The sequence below is a fragment of the Amyelois transitella genome, chromosome 25, assembly GCF_032362555.1.
Source record: "Amyelois transitella isolate CPQ chromosome 25, ilAmyTran1.1, whole genome shotgun sequence".
In the NCBI taxonomy this organism is placed as follows: domain Eukaryota; kingdom Metazoa; phylum Arthropoda; class Insecta; order Lepidoptera; family Pyralidae; genus Amyelois; species Amyelois transitella.
In genome coordinates this window covers 5,845,531-5,869,004 of record NC_083528.1, presented here as the reverse complement: position 1 = coordinate 5,869,004, position 23,474 = coordinate 5,845,531, and the positions used below count along the sequence as shown (strand labels likewise).

Genomic DNA, 23,474 nt, shown 5'->3' with positions numbered 1-23,474 from the left:
GCTGGCCAGCAGCGCGGATAGTTAGTGATACAGTACTCACACACAGCATGGCCGCGCACCACAGCGTGGGCTCGGGGCCCAGCGAGAACATGAGGTGCACCACCCCGCTGGCCAGCAGCGCGGATAGTTAGTGATACAGTACTCACACACAGCATGGCCGCGCACCACAGCGTGGGCTCGGGGCCCAGCGAGAACATGAGGTGCACCACCCCGCTGGCCAGCAGCGCGGATAGTTAGTGATACAGTACTCACACACAGCATGGCCGCGCACCACAGCGTGGGCTCGGGGCCCAGCGAGAACATGAGGTGCACCACCCCGCTGGCCAGCAGCGCGGATAGTTAGTGATACAGTACTCACACACAGCATGGCCGCGCACCACAGCGTGGGCTCGGGGCCCAGCGAGAACATGAGGTGCACCACCCCGCTGGCCAGCAGCGCGGATAGTTAGTGATACAGTACTCACACACAGCATGGCCGCGCACCACAGCGTGGGCTCGGGGCCCAGCGAGAACATGAGGTGCACCACCCCGCTGGCCAGCAGCGCGGATAGTTAGTGATACAGTACTCACACACAGCATGGCCGCGCACCACAGCGTGGGCTCGGGGCCCAGCGAGAACATGAGGTGCACCACCCCGCTGGCCAGCAGCGCGGATAGTTAGTGATACAGTACTCACACACAGCATGGCCGCGCACCACAGCGTGGGCTCGGGGCCCAGCGAGAACATGAGGTGCACCACCCCGCTGGCCAGCAGCGCGGATAGTTAGTGATACAGTACTCACACACAGCATGGCCGCGCACCACAGCGTGGGCTCGGGGCCCAGCGAGAACATGAGGTGCACCACCCCGCTGGCCAGCAGCGCGGATAGTTAGTGATACAGTACTCACACACAGCATGGCCGCGCACCACAGCGTGGGCTCGGGGCCCAGCGAGAACATGAGGTGCACCACCCCGCTGGCCAGCAGCGCGGATAGTTAGTGATACAGTACTCACACACAGCATGGCCGCGCACCACAGCGTGGGCTCGGGGCCCAGCGAGAACATGAGGTGCACCACCCCGCTGGCCAGCAGCGCGGATAGTTAGTGATACAGTACTCACACACAGCATGGCCGCGCACCACAGCGTGGGCTCGGGGCCCAGCGAGAACATGAGGTGCACCACCCCGCTGGCCAGCAGCGCGGATAGTTAGTGATACAGTACTCACACACAGCATGGCCGCGCACCACAGCGTGGGCTCGGGGCCCAGCGAGAACATGAGGTGCACCACCCCGCTGGCCAGCAGCGCGCGGACGCCCGACGAGCGCGGCAGCCACGTCACCAGCGCCGCCGCGCACAGCGACACCAGCCACACCACCAGCGAGAGGTGCTGCCCGAGCTCTGCACACATACAAATGATAAACATATTTTTTATAGGTACATACAAAGACAAACTCAAGAGACCGTTGGTAATCGAATCGGTAAGGTACCAGGTCTAAATGCGTGATACGCATAAAGGCATAGATTCAAATACCAATCCATGCATCAATGACTTATTTTCAAAAGTATGTATATTAGTTTGAATACTAACCGATGCTCTTAGGGCGAGGGAAACATCGCGAGGTAACCTTAACATTCAGACAACTGGATGGTGTAACCATGATCGATCGACCATGGAATTCGGTTTGGTAAATAGTTAGTTCCTTTAGAGGTTGCGGAGGTCAGATGGAACTCACCCCATGTAAAAACCTAAATCATTTAATCCAGAATCCATGGTCAAAGGCATACCCCGAGCTTTTCTTCAGAGTGGTGGGAATGTAATCGGAGCTAAAGCCAAGAAGAAGAAGAATAAATCTAAGATGTACAATACTTACTGGGCGTTTCGTCTTGAAATGGGTAAAAGAATGCGACAATAACGTTGATCAAAACAGCGAAGTTGAACAATATGTTGCTCCACAGAGACATGTAGGACGACACCCAAAACAGAAAGGGCTGACCTGTAAAAAAAAACAGAACATTAATTGGTAATTAATACATAGAAAAAATGCCCCGACGCCATTTTGGCATAAAGTGTTCTACTATTCGAGTCTTTTAATTTGATATTTTTATATCGTGGGAGTCGTGACAAAATATTTGTTCCGCCATTTTGTGGCAGTTCCGCCATTTTGTAGCAGCGGCCATCTTGAACCGATTTACTTGGATCGTCATTACAAAAACAGAAACTGTATTGGATGACCCAGGATGATCGTGATGAAAGTATAATCAGTTAAACATGAACTTACCACGTAACTTCTTCTGCCATTTCATCTCATGAAACAGGTTGTCCAACCTGGAGAAGAAGTCCGCGACCTAAAATTTGGAAAAAAAAACAGCATTATTTTGTCGGCCTTTGTGGCGCACCGGGTGTGCGCTTGTTTGGTACACAGTATATCCCGGATTCGAATCCAAGAATATTTTCTGATTGACCTATGTCTTGCATGTTCATATATATATATATATATATATATATAAGTATTTATTATAAAATATAGTATTGAGGAGGTTGAAGGCCTACACATATCATATCTACCTTGCTGCCTTGGTCGTCCCGCTCCGCGCTCTGCAGCACTCTGTGCTTACTGTCGGCTGGCAGATACTCGCAGATCTCGGGGATAGGGAACACTATCTGTTCCATGCTGCGGTCCGTGCGGACTATCTGGAAAACATTAAATAATAAAAATAAATAAAAAAAAAACGAATAAAATAACTATTTATTTGCGCCATATATGACAGACTAAATTAACATTAATTAAGGTTGATTCGTGTAACAACGTGACTTACATAATCTAGGATCATGGCAGTAAAATAAAAGCATAGACGTAGAAAAACGAAGTTTTACTATACGACAAAATGAAGCATCAATAGTATATATACACGCCGGCCCACTGTATATATACACGCCTCACGCACACAATCTCCCCAATAGTGTGAAAGTCGACCGTATATCTCACGAAATGGCAAGTTTTCTGTTACTGACACATGTGTACAACCATAACGATATCCACCTTATTTTCTACGTCTACGAAAAGATTATCTTATTTCGAACACTTTACAAAAATTAAGTAAACATTCGATGTGATAAGAAATGATGCACAAATATACAATTTCATTTCTGATGAAAATCTATTATTAAGTGATATTCTACACACTCCACAATAAAAATATATATATATTGAATAAGAATGAGTTTAAATTGACTAGAGTGCCGTGTGGCTCCCGGTACCAATACAAATAAGAATAGGACCACTCCATCTCTATCCCATGGATGTCGTAAAAGGCGACTAAGGGATAGGCTTACAAACTTGGGATTCCTGTTTAGGCGATGGGCTAGCAACCTGTCACTAGTTGAATCTCAATTCTATCTTAAAGCCAAATAGCTGAACGTGGCCTATCAGTCTTTTCAAGACTGTTGGCTCTGTCTACCCCGCAAGGGATATAGACGTGATTATATGTATGTATGTGATAAGAAATGATGCACAAATATACAATTTCATTTGTAATAAAAAAAAAGTTATTAAGTAATATTAACCAACATATTCCAAAATGGAAAAAAAGGTATATTGAGTAAGAATGAGTTTATATTCCTACCTCTATCTGCGCCGTGTGAGTCCGGTAGTACTGCAGCGCGGGGGCGTTGTGTCCCGCGGGGGAAGCTCTCACTAGCGCGGCCAGTTCCTTGTTGTGGCCGGCGAGCTGGTGGCACAGGATGTAGATGTTGTGGCCCACCTGGTGACACAAAAACAAATATTAATTTATCATACTTAATATTGCGTAATGATGGAATTGAGATTCAAATAGTGGCGGGTTGCCAGCCTAACGACTTAAAAGAGAATCCCGAATTTATAAGCCTGTCACTAATTACACCTTAAAAACAAACGGACAATTGTTCCGTTTTTATATACGTAAGTGCACGCACGGAACTCTTTCGTCCGGCCATAGAGTCGGCGGACGAGTTTGTTTGTTTGTTTGTAAACTCTTTATTGCACATAAAAATAAATAAAACATATTTGTTTTTTAAATGACAAGGAAATTTGGGTCGTCTGTTCGTTCCTCAACCTTTTAGCACTATAATTATTTGTGCAATTTATTTCTTCTATTTATTCTTTCGCTAACATTCTTTTAGACCTACTCCTTCCACCAATTGCGTGCTGTACTTTTTTTACATACATATAATCACGTCTATATCCCTTGCGGGATAGACAGAGCCGACAGTCTTGAAAAGACTTATAGGCCATATTGAGCTATTCGGCCTAATATTTAGAATTGAGATTCAAATAGTGACAGGTTGCTAGCCCGTCGCCTAAAAGAAGAATCCCAAGTTAATAAGCCTATACCTTAGTCTCCTTTTACAACATCCATGGGAACGAGATGGAGTGGTCCTTTTTTTATTGGTGCCGGGAACCACACGGCACAACACCTTCATCAAAGTAAGCTTCACCCTTATCGCTTCATATTGCTACCCGAGCGAAGTCCGGGGGGGGGGGGGGGCGCCAGTTGGTACTCACCTCCTTTGGAGACACGCCCTGTACGGGGGCGTCGTCCTCGCAGTCGGAGTCCGCGTCCATGGCGTGCTCCTGGTTGAAGGCCGAACACGCAACATCAACCTGATGACAAATGGATAAAATAAATAGGTATATCGTTTATTTATGTGGATGAAGCAAAGGAAATATGCAGAGATCGTGGCAAGTGGAAAGAGGTAGTCTCTGCCTACCACTCCGGGAAAGAGGCGTGATTTTATGTATGTATGTATGTATCGTCTATTTCCTCAATTAACAAAGATTGAACACGCTTACTTAATGCTAACTCAGTATTCAGCTAAGTTAGCATGTTACATCAATCTTTGAGGAGAGGCTAGTTCCTGAAACAGGGTCTTGCGAAATTGTGCTACGGGTAGAATGGAATGGATACATTTTAATATATCGTGGTAACGTTGATAAAATGCTTTGCCTAGTGCCGTGTGGTTCCCGGCACCAATACAAAAAAGAATAGGACCACTCAATCTCTTTCCCATGGATGTCGTAAAAGGCGACTAAGGGATAGATAGGCTTACAAACTTGGGATTCTTTTTAGGCGATGGGCTAGCAACCTGTCACTATTTGCATCTCAATTCTATCATTAAGCCAAATAGCTGAACGTGGCCATTCAGTCTTTTCAAGACTGTTGACTCTGTCTACCCCGCAAGCGATATAGACGTGACCATATGTATGTATGTTAATAAAATATGTCAATGAGGATGCCGAAAACCGTGGTGAGGGCTATTGAAGACCTGATTTCCTCATATAGGCTTCTTGCTTGATACCTGTCCTGGGTGGAACAAGCCTTCCACTCTATCGCACCATCCTACCTCCCTAAGGAAGCGAAGCAATTCCTGTCTTAGCTTATTTCTTATCGAAATTAATGGTAATATATTGTGTTCTACTGATGAGCTTTAGTGACCACAATCCTTACCGATGAATAACATACTGGACAGAGGACCTTATAATTCAATCACCAGGGTACGCACGGTCAACTGACCACAACTCACCAGCTGTTTAGGATTCATGTTGTACAATATCCTTTCCGCGTTGTTTTCTGAATCATTACGCGACTCCATAATGGCGAGCAGTAATTTGGAGGCGTTATTCTTCAGCTCCAGAACGAGGTCCATACGCGTCTTGCCGAGGGGGTTGATGTCGTTTAGGATGAGAGCTGTGATGATGTCCAGACCGTTGCTTTCGTGGGTGGCTATGCAGTTTTGGTTGTCGTGGCATGGACCTGGATTACAAGAGAATTACGATCTGTTGTGAACTATTTTTATAACAACCTTTTTTGTATAATGTTTGCTTTTATTTTTTATGTCTGTCACTAATGTCAAATAAAAGTGCCAATTCGACTGTTCACAAGTTTTATCATTTTTCATTATAATAATATCCAATTTTATTTAATCTAATCATACAGTCCACCTTTTCACAACACGATCACTATTTTATATCGACTATTATAACTATATTTAAGTTATTGAGTTTATGGGCCGTGTGGTTTCCGGCACCATTAGAAAAGAAAGAATAGGACCACTTCATCTCTTTTCCATGGATGTCGTAAAAGGCGACTAAGGGATAGGTTTATAAAATTGGGATTCTTCTTTTAGGCGACAGACTAGCAACCTGTCACTATTTGAATCTCAATTCTATCATTAAACCAAACAGCTAAACCTGGCGTTTCAGTCTTTTTTAACACTGTTGGCTCTGTCTACCCCGCAAGGGATATGGACGTGATTATATGTATGTTGAGTTTAATAAATAAAAATACTTACCATGATTTTGGCCGATTGTTACCGTGTGGTTTCCGACATTTTATAATAGGATCACTCCAAAGGCGACTAAGGGAAAGGCTAATAAAATTGAGATTCGTCTGATAGGCGATGGGTTAGCAACCCGTCACCATTTACCATTAGTCGCCTTTAACGACATCCATAGGAAATATGTTTGCTTCACAGATCAGATTTAAGTGGCTTATCCTACAATTAACATACCTTGGCAGTACTCAGTGAGTGTCTCCAAAGTCTGGTTGATCAACGCCACATTGCCTTCGTTGATGTAGAGGCCGAGCAAGCCCAGGCCACCGGTCGTGGAGCCACAAATGCAGTCCAGGAACATCAGCGTCTCGGATACTAGATTGTAGTTCGACTTGTTGTTTTGATTGCGCAAAAGGTTCTGGGGGACAAATTGTTTGTTTGTTTGTATGTTGGTAATATCTTTATTGTACATAAGGAGAACATAAGAAATAAACACTGGACGGACTGTTCCCATTAAGAGGTCTCTTCCAGCATACCTTTAACCTTAACACCTTTAAGACTATGTCACGTCTATATCCCTTGCGAGCTAGACAGAGCCAGCAGTCTTGAAAAGACTGATAGGCCACGTCCAGCTGTTTGGCTTACTGTTAGAATTGAGATTCAATTTAGACAAGTTCCTACAAGAAGAATCGCAAGTCTTTTAAGTCGTCATTTTCCTTAGTCGCCTTTTACGAAAACCATGGGAAAATACCAGTGGACAATTTCACTTTGGAGCAATAGGTGTCAGAAGAAAGATGTAGTACAACGGGCGTTCTTATCGCTTATATTCGCAAATTTGCTCATCCAAGTCGGATTTGCGAAGACTGGAGCATGACACATACATACATATGGTCACGTCTATATCCCTTGCAGGGTAGACAGAACCAACAGTCTTGAAAAGACTGAATGGTCACGTTCAGCTATTTGGCTTAATGATAGAATTGAGATCCAAATAGTGACAGGTTGCTAGCCCATCCCCAAAAAAAGAATCCCAAGTTTGTAAGCCTATCCCTTAGTCGCCTTTTACGACATCCATGGGAAAGAGATGGAGTGGTCCTATAGTATGATGTTGAACTTTTAGACCTTACAACTAATTTCCTCTCCACCTCTCTTGGAGCCATCTATGATGATGGACGTACTTGTAAGTCCGGGTTGTGGTTCTCGCACAGTAGCTGCAGGAACCGCAGGATGGGCCTCATCACCGACACCTTGGCGGGGAGCACGTCGGAGCTGCCCGGCTCCAGTTTCTTCTCCGCCATTATCTCTTCGAGGACCGTTGTACCTGTGCACGGAGAATTTTAATACGTGCATACTTACTATTACTACTACTACTACATTGCCGTGTGGTTCCCGGCACCGATACAAAAAGAATAGGACCACTCCATCTCTTTCCCATGGATGTCGTAAAAGGCGACTAAAAGATAGGCTTACAAACTTGGGATGGGCGATGGGCTAGCAACCTGTCACTATTTGAATCTCAATTCTATCATTAAGCCAAATAGCTGAACGTGGCCATTCAGTCTTTTCAAGACTGTTGGCTCTGTCTACCCCGCAAGGGATATAGACGCGACCATGTGTATGTATGTATGCTACTACTACATACTACTATTACTATACATAATTTTAATACATACATACCTAAATATGGTCACGTCCAAATCCCTTGTGGGGTAGACAGGACCAACAGTATTAAAGAGACTGATAGGCCACGTTCAGTTAATTGGAAAACTTTAACTAGCTATTTTTATCCAAATTAAAACATTTTTAGGACAGTTGAATCGTCACCAAAAATGCCAAGACGAGACTACGTAGCTTACTATGTGAATAAGTTATCAAGTGGGGTTATGAAGTAAAAATCCCCATATTTTCTCTGTCTGTCTGTTCTTGCTAATCTCTGAAAGTTGTGGACGTATTTTTTCTCTGATTAAAATGTAAAAAAAGGGTTTTCTTAGGAAGGTTTATGTCTATAAATGCTACCCGTGTGCAGCCGGGGCGGGTCGCTAGTCCTTCACAAATGGTTTCCAGTTTCAGTGCGAGAAACAGGGTTTTGTCTATAAATACTACCCGTGTGAAGCCGGGGAAGGCTGATAAAGTGTCAGAGCGAGACAGAGCTACAGTACCGTGTGACATGGTGTGTATGTCGGAGTACGCGTGCACGGCGGAGCCGCAAGCGCTCGCTACTTCTTCGTCCATCTCCTCGCCCACCACGGGCGGTCCGCCGGCTCTTGCACCTGCAAAGGAATACATAGAATAGAATAGAATAGATTTATTTATAGTGCCGTGTGGTTCCCGGCACCAATAGAAAAAAGAATAGGACCACTCCATCTCTTTCCCATGGATGTCGTAAAAGGCGACTAAGGGGTAGGCCTATAAACTTGGTATTCTTCTTTTAGGCGATGGGCTAGCTTCCTGTCACTATTTGAATCTCAATTCTATCTTAAAGCCAAACAGCTGAACGTGCCCTATCAGAGTCATTACAAGACTGTTGGCTCTGTCTACCCCGCAAGGGATATAGACGTGATTATATGTATGTATGTAGATTTATTTTCAAAATTGGATACAAGGTATCACTTATTGAACGTCACATCACTTAAATCTAATTATAACTTCTACCGCTTCCCAAGCGCATGTGTAGAAGAAGCGGCGGAACAAACTACACTGCAGCATTTTCATCGGACGTCAATTTACAATACACACATACACAAATCACGCCTGTTTCCCAGAGGGGCAGGCAGAGACCACATCTTTCTACTTGCCACGATCTCTGCATACTTCATCCACATTTCGGGTACTCTTGACCTGACCTTTTGCTAGAACCTCTCCGATTTGATCAAGTTACATTCTTCTAGGCCTACATTAACTATATATAAACAAATATTTATGACGCATTGTAAACAGTAAACGTCGATACTGCTTTGAAACTTCCAAAGTATAAAGTAGATATAAGGAGGTTGTTAATAAACATTGCAGACAATAACTGTTATTTTTAGCGGCCGCATCTGAACATACACAAAATCAGGCCTCTTTCGCGGAGAGGTAGGCAGAGACTACGTTTTACCCCTTGCCACAATCCCTGCCCTGTAACACTTTATCCACCATTATTATTTTCTCATGCAAGCTCGTTGGTTGAGGGTTACGTCTGACCTGACCTGACCTCTCGCCAAGTCGTTCCCGATTTGATCACAACGTTTTTTTAACATTTGGTTTCCATGTGTCATTTTTTCAAGAACAGGACCACTCCATCTCTTTCCCATGGATGTCGTAAAAGGCGACTAAGGGATAGGCTTACAAACTTGGGATTCTTTTTAAGGCGATGGATTAGCAACCTGTCACTATTTGAATCTCAATTCTATCATTAAGCCAAATAGCTGAACGTGACCATTCAATCTTTTGACTGTTGGCTCTGTCTACCCCGCAAGGGATATAGACGTGACCATATGTATGTATGTATGTATTTTTTTTTAACGTTACGTGTGACATTTCTAAGAACGTAATTTTCACATCATTTCCACGCATGGTTGACAATTCCACCAGCTCTAGGCGCCCTGGTAATCTATAAACTGCTTACTCGTACCATCAGCTCCCTGCGTCTTCTTCTCCGCACGGCCGGTGCGTTGTTTCTCAGCGCTGTTATCTCCCGTTATCTATGGAAGACCATCTGATCTACACACAGCTTACCATCAGCTCCCTGCGTCTTCTTCTCCGCACGGCCGGTGCGTTGTTTCTCAGCGCTGTTATCTCCCGTTATCTATGGAAGACCATCTGATCTACACACAGCTTACCATCAGCTCCCTGCGTCTTCTTCTCCGCAAGGCCGGTGCGTTGTTTCTCAGCGCTGTTATCTCCTGTTATCTATGGAAGACCATCTGATCTACACACAGCTTACCATCAGCTCCCTGCGTCTTCTTCTCCGCATGGCCGGTGCGTTGTTTCTCAGCGCTGTTATCTCCCGTTATCTATGGAAGACCATCTGATCTACACACAGCTTACCATCAGCTCCCTGCGTCTTCTTCTCCGCATGGCCGGTGCGTTGTTTCTCAGCGCTGTTATCTCCCGTTATCTATGGAAGACCATCTGATCTACACACAGCTTACCATCAGCTCCCTGCGTCTTCTTCTCCGCAAGGCCGGTGCGTTGTTTCTCAGCGCTGTTATCTCCCGTTATCTATGGAAGACCATCTGATCAACACACAGCTTACCATCAGCTCCCTGCGTCTTCTTCTCCGCATGGCCGGTGCGTTGTTTTTCAGCGCTGTTATCTCCCTTTATCTATAGAAGACCATCTGATCTACACACAGCTTACCATCAGCTCCCTGCGTCTTCTCCGCATGGCCGGTGCGTTGTTTCTCAGCGCTGTTATCTCCCTTTATCTATGGAAGACCATCTGATCAACACACAGCTTACCATCAGCTCCCTGCGTCTTCTTCTCCGCATGGCCGGTGCGTTGTTTCTCGGTGCCGGTCGCGGCTGTGCTGCTGGCGGCCAGAGATCTTATCTCTTGTTGCGCCTCCCGCATTTTGTCGTAGAATACCTGGGCAAACAATAGTTTTCATAATAATCACTACAATCATCACAAATCGCGCGATAAACTATCGCGGTTTCGCTTTTAATTATGACGTGAAACGAGATAGCAATATTTTATCGCGCGATAAAAACATCGTCGCGGCCATGCTAGCCCTGTTGGTTTAAGTTCCCCAGTAAACGGTGACAAGGATTTTAAAACGAGAGTTGATTCCGGGGGATAAGGGGGAACCGGGCTGATAGCGGGTAAGACGGGTCCGGGTGAAACGCGAGGAGTACTTGAAAGTTGTCAATGAAACAACTTACTTTCTGTGTTTTTTTCCAGAATTGCTGTCGTATGGTTCCTGACACTTTAAACATGGAACAATCCATATCTTTCCCATAGATGACGTAAAAGTCGGCTAAGGCAAAATTTAATAAACTTGACATTATTCTTGTAGGCGATGGGCTAGCAACTTATCTACTATTAGAATCTCAATTCTATCATCAAGCCTATTTAATTAAACGTGGCCATTTAGTTTTTTCACGAACGCTGGCACTGTCACTGTTGGATATAGACGTGATTATTTGTATATATGTATGTAAATAAAACTGACAAAAAAAAAATTACAAGACCTTTAAGAGGCTTTGTTGAAAATGTGGGTTAATGTTCTTATTACCTTGAGGAATGCCTGCGAGATCTCTCCGTTCTGCAGCTTTGTGTATATGCTGTGCTGAATTATAGGGTTGCCACCTTCCAGGAGGGCGATTCCTGTTCAAACACGAAAGGGTATAAAATAAATCAAATATACAATTATAGGTGTGTGATCTTGCATAAAATTTAAAATTTATTTATTACAACCAAATTTAAAATTATTATGAGTGTATTCATAATTATGTAAAAGCGCCCCCTACAAAAGAAAAAAGGTTTCCGCAAATCCTACTGGAACTTTCATTTTTACAAGGATAAAAGATACCCTACACTATTCTCATAATTATATAAACATGATACACATTCATGACCTCTTCTTCTGCTTCGAAAAAAACTTACTTTCTCATTTATATATAGGGATTTTCTAAAGCATATGTAATGATATATGTATATATGTCTTTTGGGACTGTTGGCTCTGTCTACCCCGCAAGGGATATAGACATGATTATATGTATGTATGTATATGTAATGAAAGCAAATTGTTATCGTGTACATATCCTTGCTGTACTTGCGCACTCACCAAGTTGTATGGCCTCCAAGAAGATGGCGGGGCGGTTGGTGCTCTTGATGACCAGGTCTACCACCAGGTCGGAGGCACCTTCCTTGTCTAAATGCGCCTGCACTTGGGCTAGAGTTTGTCCTGTGCGTAGTAGAACTTTGGCTGCGTAGAGATGAATAAATATCGATATTAAAAAAAAATATGACGGCCTCTGTGGCTCAGCGGTAGTACGCTTGTCTGTGACACCGGAGGTCCCGGGTTCGAATCCCGGCCAGGGCATGATGAGAAAAGAACTTTTTCTGATTGGCCTGGGTCTTGGATGTTTATCTATATAAGTATTTATTATAAAATATAGTATCGTTGAGTTAGTATCTCGTAACACAAGTCTCGAACTTACTTCGAGGCTAACTCAATCAGTGTAATTTGTCCCGTATATATTTATTTATTTATATTTATATTTATTTATTTATTTATAAAACCAATTTTGATTATTATTTTCCGGGCGGTGTAAAGGAATCAATTTCATTTTAAAAGGAAAGATTCATTTTATAAGGACAAGAATATAAGGAAAAGAAAGAGTATTCATAACAGAAATATTCAAATGTACACATTTTACATAGAATACATCTGAGTAGATCTAAAAAAGGTAGGTACAAATATTTAAATGAATAATTTTTTAAACGTGATGGGGAATATAATGGGATCTGTAAAATTTGACGAGTGAAGAATGTAAGAATGCTAAAAAGTACAAAAAAAGTGCGATTAAGTGATCCATGCATGAAATACCAAACAGTGAACAATCGTGTAAATAGTGAAATGAAAAGATGTTATACATTCATACAAGTTTAGTCAAAATTACTCCACTCTCGTACAAAGTTGACAATGTTGATATTTACAGCAGGCCACACAGAAGGCCACTTCTTAACGTAAGACGTATCGAAGGTCACTCTTCTATGTGACCCATTGTACATATGTCAAAACACAGACTTATTTATTAGGTATATTTTTACTTCATTTATAATGTCTAATTTTTAAATCAGCTAGTCTATAGATTTAACCTTTAATTTTATAAGAACTAAATTTACGCAGGCAAAACCGCGGGCAAAGGCAAGTGCGCTTCGTGGGTTAAGCAACAATATCTTCAGCAATGAGTAAATTTTAATTATTATAGTGAATACCAATTGTGCTGAACACAAAGCCGTGAGTTTAAACGGGGCCGGCCCTAGTCGTTGATGGGTAAGGGCGGATTTTCTCTAGGCGCCCTTAAAAGTCGTCACACAGAGAAACCGAAAGTGTGGGAGACGAATCATTATCAATCATCAGGTTTTAACTTAATGCTCCGCACCAGATATCGGCACTTAAGCTTATGGCCTTTTGGCCCAATGCTAATAATAATAAATAAATATAGTTATTGGTCAAAGAATCAGAATATCAGTTAAAGTTTGACAGTAACAATACTTTAAGTTAGACTAGCGTTGGTGGTGCCCTCATCATAACTATGAAACACATGTAACCCGAATAGGCGGCAAAACAAATCACAGCCGAAAACAATTTGCTTCAAATGAGTGCGACGACTTTATTTGAGAAAAAGAAATTACCCTAGGGCCAGCCCCGTAAATATTGTATGTCGGATGGCCCACCTGTTTTGATCTGATGCGGATGGACCTCTGCATGCGCATCGTGGAATAAAAAACACAACTAAATCTATATGCTAGTTATGAAATTGTTACAAATATTCAAAAAGGAGACATTGTTCTATTTTTTTTTCTTTTAAATCTTTTTGTCTTGCACTTATATATTTAACTACTGTACAAACAAGAAGTTTTAGACGGCATAAGTAAAAAAGAAGTTTACTGAGTTTCGCAATAAGTGAAATCTTACATGCCATGAGAAAATTTGGTAGTTATAACGTTTCTGCATATTTTTTTTTTCTTCATTTGTTTAAAAAAAATAGATATGTCACCTTTTATTAAAAATAGCGTTGTGTGGTGTTATCTATAATCTATTTTGTGAAGTTATACACTCCGAAATGCGCAGTTCATATTGCTACCTTGTGCCAAACTATAGTCCTTGGACTGACGATCTACGATACGCTAAAATTTATGTATTAGTGATAATCTAATGCAGTGAAATTGTTGTAACTATATGAGTGTTGAAGGTGATTAACAGAAAATAAAAAAAAAACCCTTGAAATTGTGAATTGTGAAGTCGCTATATTGCTTTTGTTAACAAATGAAAATATTAACAAATATGGTCCCCTTACAAACATTTTAAGAGTACTATTAAACAATTATTATGATACTAATCCATGTCATTATCAATGTATAATATAAAGGTTTATATTTGTTTGTAAAGAATGAAATTTGTATTCTGGAGAGACGTCCGGGGTATGCCATTGACCATGGATTCTGGCTTGACCTCTTTAACCTTTGCAGAGGAACCTAACCCGTATTGGATCGATCATGGTTTCACATCCAGTTGCCTGAATGTGCAGGTTTCCTCATTATCCCTCGCCGTAAGAGCATCGGTTAGTATTCAAATCAAATTTAAACGGAGCTTATGGTATCCCGAAGGAAAATATATGGTATTTATACAACAGTATTATGAAACCATGTAATAATTACATGTGCAAAAAAAAATAAACTATTTACTTGGTTGTGTGTGAAAAATCATTTTATGACATTAAAGAATTTTTAGATGATAATTTCAATAAGACAAAATGATATTAAGGTACATATACGCCTGCTGTATGAGATGGCAAAACATGTGAACTTTTTTTAATTTGTAACACCTGATGTAACCATGTTTTATGTGAATAAAGATTTTATTATTTATTATTATTTACAAGAGACAATATAGACTTACCGCCGGGGCCGTGGGTGACGGTGATGGGCGGCTGCGGAGGCTGTATCTTGGGCTCCGACTTGCGGGTCACGAAATATTGCGATAGTAACTTGCTGCGGAGTTGATTGCCCTATGACAGAAAGCATATAATCACGTCTATATCCCTTGCGGGGTCAACAAAATAAGCATTGAGATAATTCATTAATTTATTCGAAAACCTTTAGGTCCTATTAAATTTTACCTTTTTCGAAGTAATGCAAGTAGTGTGTTACTATTTTATAGGTCACGTTATCTGACCTTGTTACAAAAGAGTAAAAGTAAAAAAAAGAACCATACTGCCATGCTGCAGCTGCAGTGTACTTTGTTCCACCGCTTCTACTATACATGCGCTTTGGAAGCGGTAGTAGTTATAATTAAGTGATGTGACGTCAATATGTTTTGCACTTTTTTTGCCTTATTCCGATTTTTTTTAAATGATCTACGTGATCTGAGCTCGTCGGTATGGAAGAAGACTTTCACCAGGATATGGTGTAATATTTAATATCTTCGTGCTACCAAAGTTTACACGTTTTTTATACTTGGAAGACGCCTCAGTAAAGTCGCTGCCTACCTTTTCCCCGTACTCCGGATCGGCGGCCATCATCTCCCGCAGCGTTCGCAACACTTTAACACATAACTTCTCTTCTTTCTCTTCTAGAAGTTTCTCTGTGTGCCGAATAAGTCTAGAAAAAGGTGTTATTGTTATTTTTTTTTTTAATAAATAATCACTGTTATATGATACATTTAAACATTGACCCATAAGGTACATTGAGATATTGAACATACATACAGTCTCGTTTATATACTTTGCACGGTAGACAGAGCGAACATCTTAAAACGACTGAAAGACCACATTCAGCTGTATGGCTTTATGATGGAATTGAGATTCAAATAGTGACAGGTTGCTAGCCCATCGCCTAAAAGAAGAATCTCAAGGTTATAAGCCTAACCCTTAGTCGCTTTTAGCAACATCCACGGGAAAGAGATGAAGTGGTCCTATTGTTTTTTCTATTGGTGCCGAGAACCACACAGTAGATATTGTAATTTATACAGAATGTCGCTAAACGGAACATCATCGAATGTGCTAAATATGGTAATCGTGGCAAGTGGAACGATGTAGTCTCTGCCTACCCGTTCGGGAAAATACATACATAAAATCACGCCTCTTTCTCGGAGGGGTAGGCAGAGACTACCTCTTTCCACTTGCCACGATCTCTGCACACTTCCTTCGCTTCATCCACATTCATAACTCTCTTCATGCAAGCTCGGCGGTTTCGGGTACTCTTCGGGAAAAAGGCGTGATTTTATGTATGTATAATACATACGATACGGGAATCACAAACAACATACCTAGATATGAAGATACCGCTGGTGTCAGTGGCCCTCTCACCGCTCGAGAACAACAAGTGAGGTTTATACAAGATGTCCACTAGGAGGGACAACTCGGCCTGTAGCAAGGGTCTCAGCTGTTCTTCCAACAGCGATACTATTTCTTGCAGGCCCTCCATCACGGAACGGTCGTTCTGGAGGTTTGACTGAGAAAAAGTATTTATTTCAGTGAAAATAAAAAGCAGGAAAGATTATCCGAAAGTATTTCATGAAATCGCCGATGTACACTTTCGAGAATCTTTATCCTATGCCACCATTTTTTTGAGTTGTTTAAATTTTGTAAAAAATTTACAAACTCATTTTATTTTTAATTATTATAGGACATATCGCCATCACTCAATAATTATCATATCTTTTGGTTTCGGAACATTGGAACATTTATGGTATTACTACTATGGCCTTGCGGCTAGGATAATTTCAGGGAACTGTTGATCAAGTGGTCAGAGCCATGGGCTTTCACATGGGAGTACCCAGGTTTGATATCCAGCAATGAATAGTTTATTATTTTATATGGATTTTTAAAGTCCACAAAGCACCGCTCGGCCACCTAGGTACTCTATATACGTACCTGCGAGTGCATCTTCTCCAGCTTGGACGTCTTGGACGCCAACAGCCACTTGCTGGTCTGCCGGGACAGCGCGGCCGCCTTCTCAAACACCGTCTGTATTTTGGCCTCTAGTTCTAGTGGTATAGCTATGCTGCGCGATTTTGCTACAAAATGAACAAGGGAATCAAATTATTCTAATTAATTTAATTATTTAATTTTTATTATTATTAATTTAATTTTTATTTAATTTAATTTATTTTATGTTATGTGTTTGAGAAGCTAGTGTACGTTGAGTTGTTTCAAAAAAATATTTCATTTATTAATTCAAATTTAAAAAAAAACTGTGTTCCTACATTCGTAGGAATACTGAAATGGTTAGATGGGACTCGCTACGTGTAAAAACCCGACTTACTTTTTACTTTCCTTTGAGAAGAGGTGAAGACGCAACCAGGACCGACATCTGGGAATGAAGGCATAGGATAGCTGACATCTCACAAAAAATCTGATTTGTGCTACGCTAACAAGCTTGTTATAATTGTAAGGAATTGTTTTTCTTTACAATTATAACAAGTTTATATGCAATCGGGTTTTGAGAAAAGGAAAATAAAATAAACAAAGAGTGTTTGTACGTGTGTCTGTGTCACAAAACTCACCAACTTCGCTGAGAGTGCGAATACACTTCTCCACGTTGAGTTTCTGCGGCGGACTCAGCCACGGACATTGGTAGATGCTGAATGTCGTTTGCAGTAGCTTGACGAATATCGACTGCCGTGTCTGTAATTACAATTATGCATTATCAAGTCTGTTCTTTCATACATATATACATATAATCACGTCTATATCCCTTGCGGGGTAGACAGAGCCAACAGTCTTGTGAAGACTTATAGGCCACGTTAAGCTATTTGGCTTTAAGATAGAATTGAGATTCAAATAGTGACGGGTTGCTAGCCCATCGCCTAAAAGAAGAATCCCAAGGGCTAGGCTTATAGTCTACCCCTTAGTCGCCTTTTACGACATCCATGGGAGAGTGATGGAGTGTGGTCCTATTCTTTTTTCTATTGGTGCCGGGAAAATCAAGACACATGTTCTTTCACTCTAATTTTATAAAGAAAAGAAAAGAAAATTAATGGTCGGATCATGGAATAATTCTAGTGTTAAAACACGTAATTTCATTGAGTCGTTCTTACGTTTATATGTAAAAATAGACAGAAAATCTTTCCATACATATTAGTATTTATTAGTTACTCAAAAAATAATACTCACTCAAAGTTTCCCCAATGGAAGAAAAGCATAGGAATAATTAAAAAATAGGTACATTACTTTCAATACTCTATAAAAATATACATTTTTCTATAATACTATATATATTTACACTAGAAAAAAGTACTCCACCAAGATCAAGAAAACTTAAGTTGCCAAAGCAATCAACGAGTTTTGACTCAAGGCATATTTGTGCATAGACTATGGTATTTTTGTCAGACTTTGTTGCACTCATATACACATACGAACATAAAATTACGGCTCTTTCCCGGCCAGTAGGCAGAGACTACATCTTTCCACTTTTGTTTGGCTTCATCCACTTTATAAACCCTTCTTGCAAGCTCGGCGGGTTTGCGTACTTTTGATCATGTACATAAATACATAAATCACGCCTCTTTCCCGGAGGGGAAGGCAGAGACCACATCTTTCCATTTGCCACGATACCTGCATACTTCTTTCGCTTCATCCACTCCAGCTCCATTCACCATGTTCCCCGCGTTCACTCTCAATATCACTACTTAATGATATATAGTGATAGTAAAAGTGACGTTATATGATCAAATGATGTCAGAGGATGAATGAAAGCAGGTTGACTAAGCAAATATACAAATGAAGTGTGACTGTTGGTGTGTAAAGGCGAACTAGACGAACGTACCTTGATCAAATCAGAGATGTTCTAGCAAAAGTTCTGGTCAAAAGTACCCGAAACCGCCGAGCTTCCATGAAGAAAGTTATGAATGTGGATGAAGCAAAGGAAGTATGCAGAGATCGTGGCAAGTGGAAAAAGGTAGTCTCTGCCTACCCCTCCGGGAAAGAGGCGTGCTTTTATGTATGTATGTATCATTAAGTATTATCTCTACCTATTATCTCTGTCTGTATGTAAGTGCTAATCTCTGAAAGTAGTGAACGGATTTTGTCCCTGTTTTAAATGTTGGAAAGAGGGTTTACTGTGGAAGGTTTACATCTATAAACGCTAACCGTGCGGAGCCGTGGCGTCGCTAGTTATTCAAGTAAAAAGCATTAAGCATTTGCTTCAATGATATTTTTTTAACTAATGTATTGGCGTTCTCGAAAATTTTATTTTTTAACTGTTTTTATTAGTGTAGACCTGTAATTGGCTGTTAAATGTATATTTAAAAAGCTATTGATTGTAAAACTTGCTGTTGGTCATCCAAACATATAAAACAATTTAAATAAAATTAAATTTGATTAGAATATACCTGTACAGTCGTGCTTTGGTCACTGAACGGCGAATTGAAGAAAGTGCATATAGTCTGGACCAGGACGTCGGTCACATAGTTGACCCACGCCCGACGGGTGTCCGCTGACTTCCACGACTCCTTTGACGATGAGGAACCGGCCGGCGAGCCTGGAACAACTACAATTTGTTTAACGATCATGATGATTGTTATGGCCGTGTGGTTCCCGGCACCAATTGAAAAAAGGATAGGACCACTCCATCTCTTTACCTTAGTCGCCTTTTACGAGGGAAAGGCGACTAAGGGATAGGATTGTACTTTGAATTCTTCTTTTAGGCGATTGGCTGGCAACCTTTCAATATTTGATTGTCAATCCTATCATTGAGCCTAACAAGTGGGCGTGGCCTGTCAGTCTTTCAAGACTCTCAGCATTTCAAGCTCTGTCTATCCCGCAAGGGATATAATTTTTTTTTTAAATTCAAAATTCGTTTTTTTCCTCTTTACAAAGATCAAACTTAAGCTAACTTAACTACTTATAGCTAAATGGTTATTAAAGATCTTTGCTGGGCTGGGAGGCTAGTTCCTGAAAAAGATTCGGTCGAACCTGAACTACAGGTAACTAGGCCACCCCTCTCGGATTTTAATACCCTGGCTAACAGAACTAACAGCTAAATTAAAATACAATAAAAAGAAAAAAAAAAATAGAAAAAAGACGATATAGACGTGATGATGCGAAGGCGAGGCGTGAAATTTGACCTGTGTACACTTTAAAAGGTCAATATGAAAGTGTGGTATACCCCCACGCCCACGATCCAAGGAATATATTGTTTTTTGCATTGTGACTTTTATCTCAATACTTATATCATGAGGAAATATATTTTTTCTGTTGTTTGTAACAATTCTGGAGTGTCAATTTAAAAAAAGCGGGCATATCCTTTATCTTGTGGAAAAACATGTGTAATAGTTTTTTTTTCCAGACCAAAGACCTGGTTAAATTTATGAGTCTAGTCACCGATGTCTGTGAGGATCGCCTGCATGTCCTGGAGGAAGGACCTCTCGAACAGGTCCCACATGTAGTTGCTGGAGTAGATCTCCTTCATCTCCACTTCCGTGTCGATGTAGCAGTGGTTCAGGAAGCCCACGTACGCTTCTTTTACCTGTAATTAGGGTCAAATTAATAAATATACTTAGATCAAATATGGGGTCGCCCAGGGAAGTGTTCTGGGCCCTTCTGTGTTTATTAATTATATTCATGCCCCCAATATACGACACTAAATAAGAGAGAGAGAGATCTAGTCGTATCTCTGTATGTACTCTCTATAGTATAAAATTCGGATGTGTGATCATGGCGACGATGTCTAACGGAAATAGATTATGGCACTTCATCTTGGTTTAAATTTTCTTCAGTAAATGAGATATCTAGCTTAATTAGAAAGTGAACTGGTTGTCTTACTTCTGGCATATAATTTTCTTCTGACTATCTGAATGACCGCAGGCAACGATTCAAATTAATAAACATACTTAGATCAAATATGGGGTGCCCCAGGGAAGTGTTCTGGGTCCTACTGTATTTATTAATTTTATTCATGCTAGCAATATAAGTCAGTAATAGAGAGAGTGAGAGAGAGATTTGTAGTCGTACCTCTGGTATACAATCCTGATGTGTGATCATGGCGACAATGTCGTCTAACGGCAATAGACTATGGCACTTGATTTCGGTGTACACGTTTTTTCCCATCGTACAACACGTGAGTAATTTCACCAGTTGGATGTGATATCTGGAAGATAAGAAGTGGATTAATATGGAAAAGGACGATACTAATTGCGTAGTTTAGTTCACACGAGAATCATACGTGTGACACGGTGTAACGTCATAACTTACCAACTAACTTTTAATAATCTGGATGTTACGATTTTAGGAAGTTACAATGTTCGAATAGCCACTAATTACTTCTTTTTAGATATGAACCATACATTAGTTAGTATGCTAACCGATGGGCTTACGATTAGGAAAAATATCGTAATGAATCAAACAAAGTAAGTCCGCCTATTGTACTTCACAAATTGCAAATATTACAATAAAAAAACAGACTTACGTAACTCAGACTAGTCATATAGGAGTCCCTTCGTTAACCTGACTTACCCAACCTAAGGTCTTGGTCACTAGCAAACCCTGGGTCACCAGAAGTGAAGTAGCAACCGGAACTAGCTCCAGAAGATGATGACGGATTTTGAGGGAGTGCACATTAGTTTGAATGCTAACCTTTAAACTAGCAGAAGGTTTGTTCATGTCGTTTACTCACGTCAAAGCCTCAGGCATTTCACTGGTCTGTTTGTACTGCTTCATCATAGAAATGAAGTAGTTGAATGAGACCTTGTCGTTGTAGAATATCAGCACATCCTCGCCGGCGTTCACCATCTGAAAGAGAGCTATTGTTTAATCACGAATTATATAATAATCACAGACGAGGAAGACGAATGTTCCATGATAATGAATAATAATTTTGAATTTAAATAAGAATTCACCTCGTGTTAATCCAGTTTCGTTTTTTTTTTTAATCTTTACTCTTAGTGAACTAGAAACCTCCTAATTTTGGTTTATTTATATATATAATATAGTGGCATATATTCTGTTTGTATTGAATTATGTTTAAGCATTCATTTATCTTGCTATGCTCCAACGCTAATCTCCTGTTTGGTTTCCTTCCACCCAAAAGTTGACTGTAAGAGATTACATTAGCGATAATTCCGTCTTTGTACCATCTTCTTTGTGCTGTTTTGTATGTTTTAACCTTATGGTGCAACAAAAAGTTTATCTATCTATCTACATACCTCCTGCATGACGAGATCCTGGCTGCGGCGGATGTACTGTCCGTCGGCGTGGACAATGGTCTGCAGGAACCGCAGGTAAGCAGGCCTTCGCCCCCGGGACTCCATGCAGTGCACGAAGTGAGCCACGACCTTCTCGTTGCCCTCGTGAGCGCACAACGTCGCGTTGTCTTTGAATATCGCGCATACGGTTTCTGCTTCGCGAATCTGTATAAAATACAATACATAAAATTACGTGCGTACGTTACGTACGTTAGTGCCGTGTGGTTCCCGGCACCAATACAAAAAAAAAATAGGACCACTCCATTTCTTTCCCATGGATGTCGTAAAAGACGACTAAGGGATAGGCTTACATATTTGTGATTCTTTTTTTAGGCGATGGGCTAGCAACCTGTCACTATTTGGATCTCAATTCCATCATTAAGCCGAGCAGCTGAACGAGGCCATTCAGTCTTTTCGGGTATATTGGCTCTGTCTACCCCGTAAGGGATATAGACGTGACTATATGTATGTATGCATGTATAAAATTACGCCGTTTTCGGGGAGGGGTAGGCAGAGACAGCGTGTTTCCACTTGTCACGATCCCTGCATACTTCTTTCGCTTCATTCAAGTGCATATGTCTCTCCATGCTAACTCGTTGATTACGTGAAAACATTACGAGTACTTATAACAGAGATCAATTCTCTTTTAATACTACATCAGTGGCTCTCATATATAAGGGGCACTGATGGTAGATTGTCCACCTTTTAAGGTCTCTCTTCCTGTGGATGTAGCGAGAGGCGATTAAGAGACAATAAGGCTTTGCAATTGCATAGAAAATAACCGAGGAAGTCTGGTATCAGGTAAGAAGATTTCAAATCTTTTGTTCTAATGCTATTTTTCTGAAATCCGAGATTTTAAGTCGATAGCCGAGTGAGAGAGAGAGAGAGAGAGAGATACTTCGTCACCTCTCTGGAGAAAGACCCGGGGTGCGCCTTTGACCTATTGTAAAAACCTGTCAAAGAATCAGGTTTTTACACGAACTGACCGCTATCTCTGATCATCACAGAAGGAATGAGATCGGGACATAGGCTGCTATAAGAAAGACAATCTTACCCCAGCATTGAGAAACAAATCCAGATGTTTATGAAGTATGGCCTGGTTCTGCTGGTTCCCCAGACAGAAGTGTTGAAGGAACTCGTGTGCCAAAGCCAGTAGCTCATCCATAGCCGCGTCGTCTTCGTCGTGAGGCACCTGGGAAAAGAGGGGTGTTCCATTCATTTTCCTTTTATCGTTTGATTAAATCCATCTTGTTATTATTTGAGTTCGGGAGATCAAACTACAAAA

At 41.2% G+C, this 23,474-nt stretch overlaps 1 protein-coding gene across 5 annotated transcripts in view; it reads right to left on the bottom strand.

Moving 5' to 3' along the window:
- Positions 1–23,474, bottom strand: part of LOC106139652 (inositol 1,4,5-trisphosphate receptor) — a 77,341-nt gene that overhangs the window by 11,681 nt on the left and 42,186 nt on the right. For 3 of the 5 annotated variants that reach the window (XR_009657389.1, XR_009657391.1, XM_060951581.1), the window contains 24 exons: positions 23,244–23,381; positions 22,151–22,354; positions 21,622–21,737; positions 20,961–21,096; positions 20,331–20,475; positions 19,340–19,497; positions 17,513–17,633; positions 16,881–17,023; positions 16,274–16,458; positions 15,495–15,606; positions 14,906–15,014; positions 12,062–12,202; positions 11,510–11,601; positions 10,734–10,860; positions 8,451–8,561; positions 7,470–7,612; positions 6,529–6,709; positions 5,542–5,771; positions 4,523–4,621; positions 3,606–3,743; positions 2,548–2,673; positions 2,261–2,327; positions 1,853–1,975; positions 1,207–1,379 (listed from right to left, as the gene is read on the bottom strand). Coding sequence is in view for 2 of the 5 variants with exons in the window: in XM_060951581.1 (XP_060807564.1) it covers positions 1,207–1,379; positions 1,853–1,975; positions 2,261–2,327; positions 2,548–2,673; positions 3,606–3,743; positions 4,523–4,621; positions 5,542–5,771; positions 6,529–6,709; positions 7,470–7,612; positions 8,451–8,561; positions 10,734–10,860; positions 11,510–11,601; positions 12,062–12,202; positions 14,906–15,014; positions 15,495–15,606; positions 16,274–16,458; positions 16,881–17,023; positions 17,513–17,633; positions 19,340–19,497; positions 20,331–20,475; positions 20,961–21,096; positions 21,622–21,737; positions 22,151–22,354; positions 23,244–23,381 (3,318 nt within the window). In the remaining 3 variants the exon portion in view is untranslated. The remainder of the gene's footprint in view (positions 1–1,206; positions 1,380–1,852; positions 1,976–2,260; positions 2,328–2,547; positions 2,674–3,605; positions 3,744–4,522; positions 4,622–5,541; positions 5,772–6,528; positions 6,710–7,469; positions 7,613–8,450; positions 8,562–10,733; positions 10,861–11,509; positions 11,602–12,061; positions 12,203–14,905; positions 15,015–15,494; positions 15,607–16,273; positions 16,459–16,880; positions 17,024–17,512; positions 17,634–19,339; positions 19,498–20,330; positions 20,476–20,960; positions 21,097–21,621; positions 21,738–22,150; positions 22,355–23,243; positions 23,382–23,474) is intronic. The other 2 variants (XR_009657390.1, XM_060951582.1) reach the window with 1 other exon arrangement.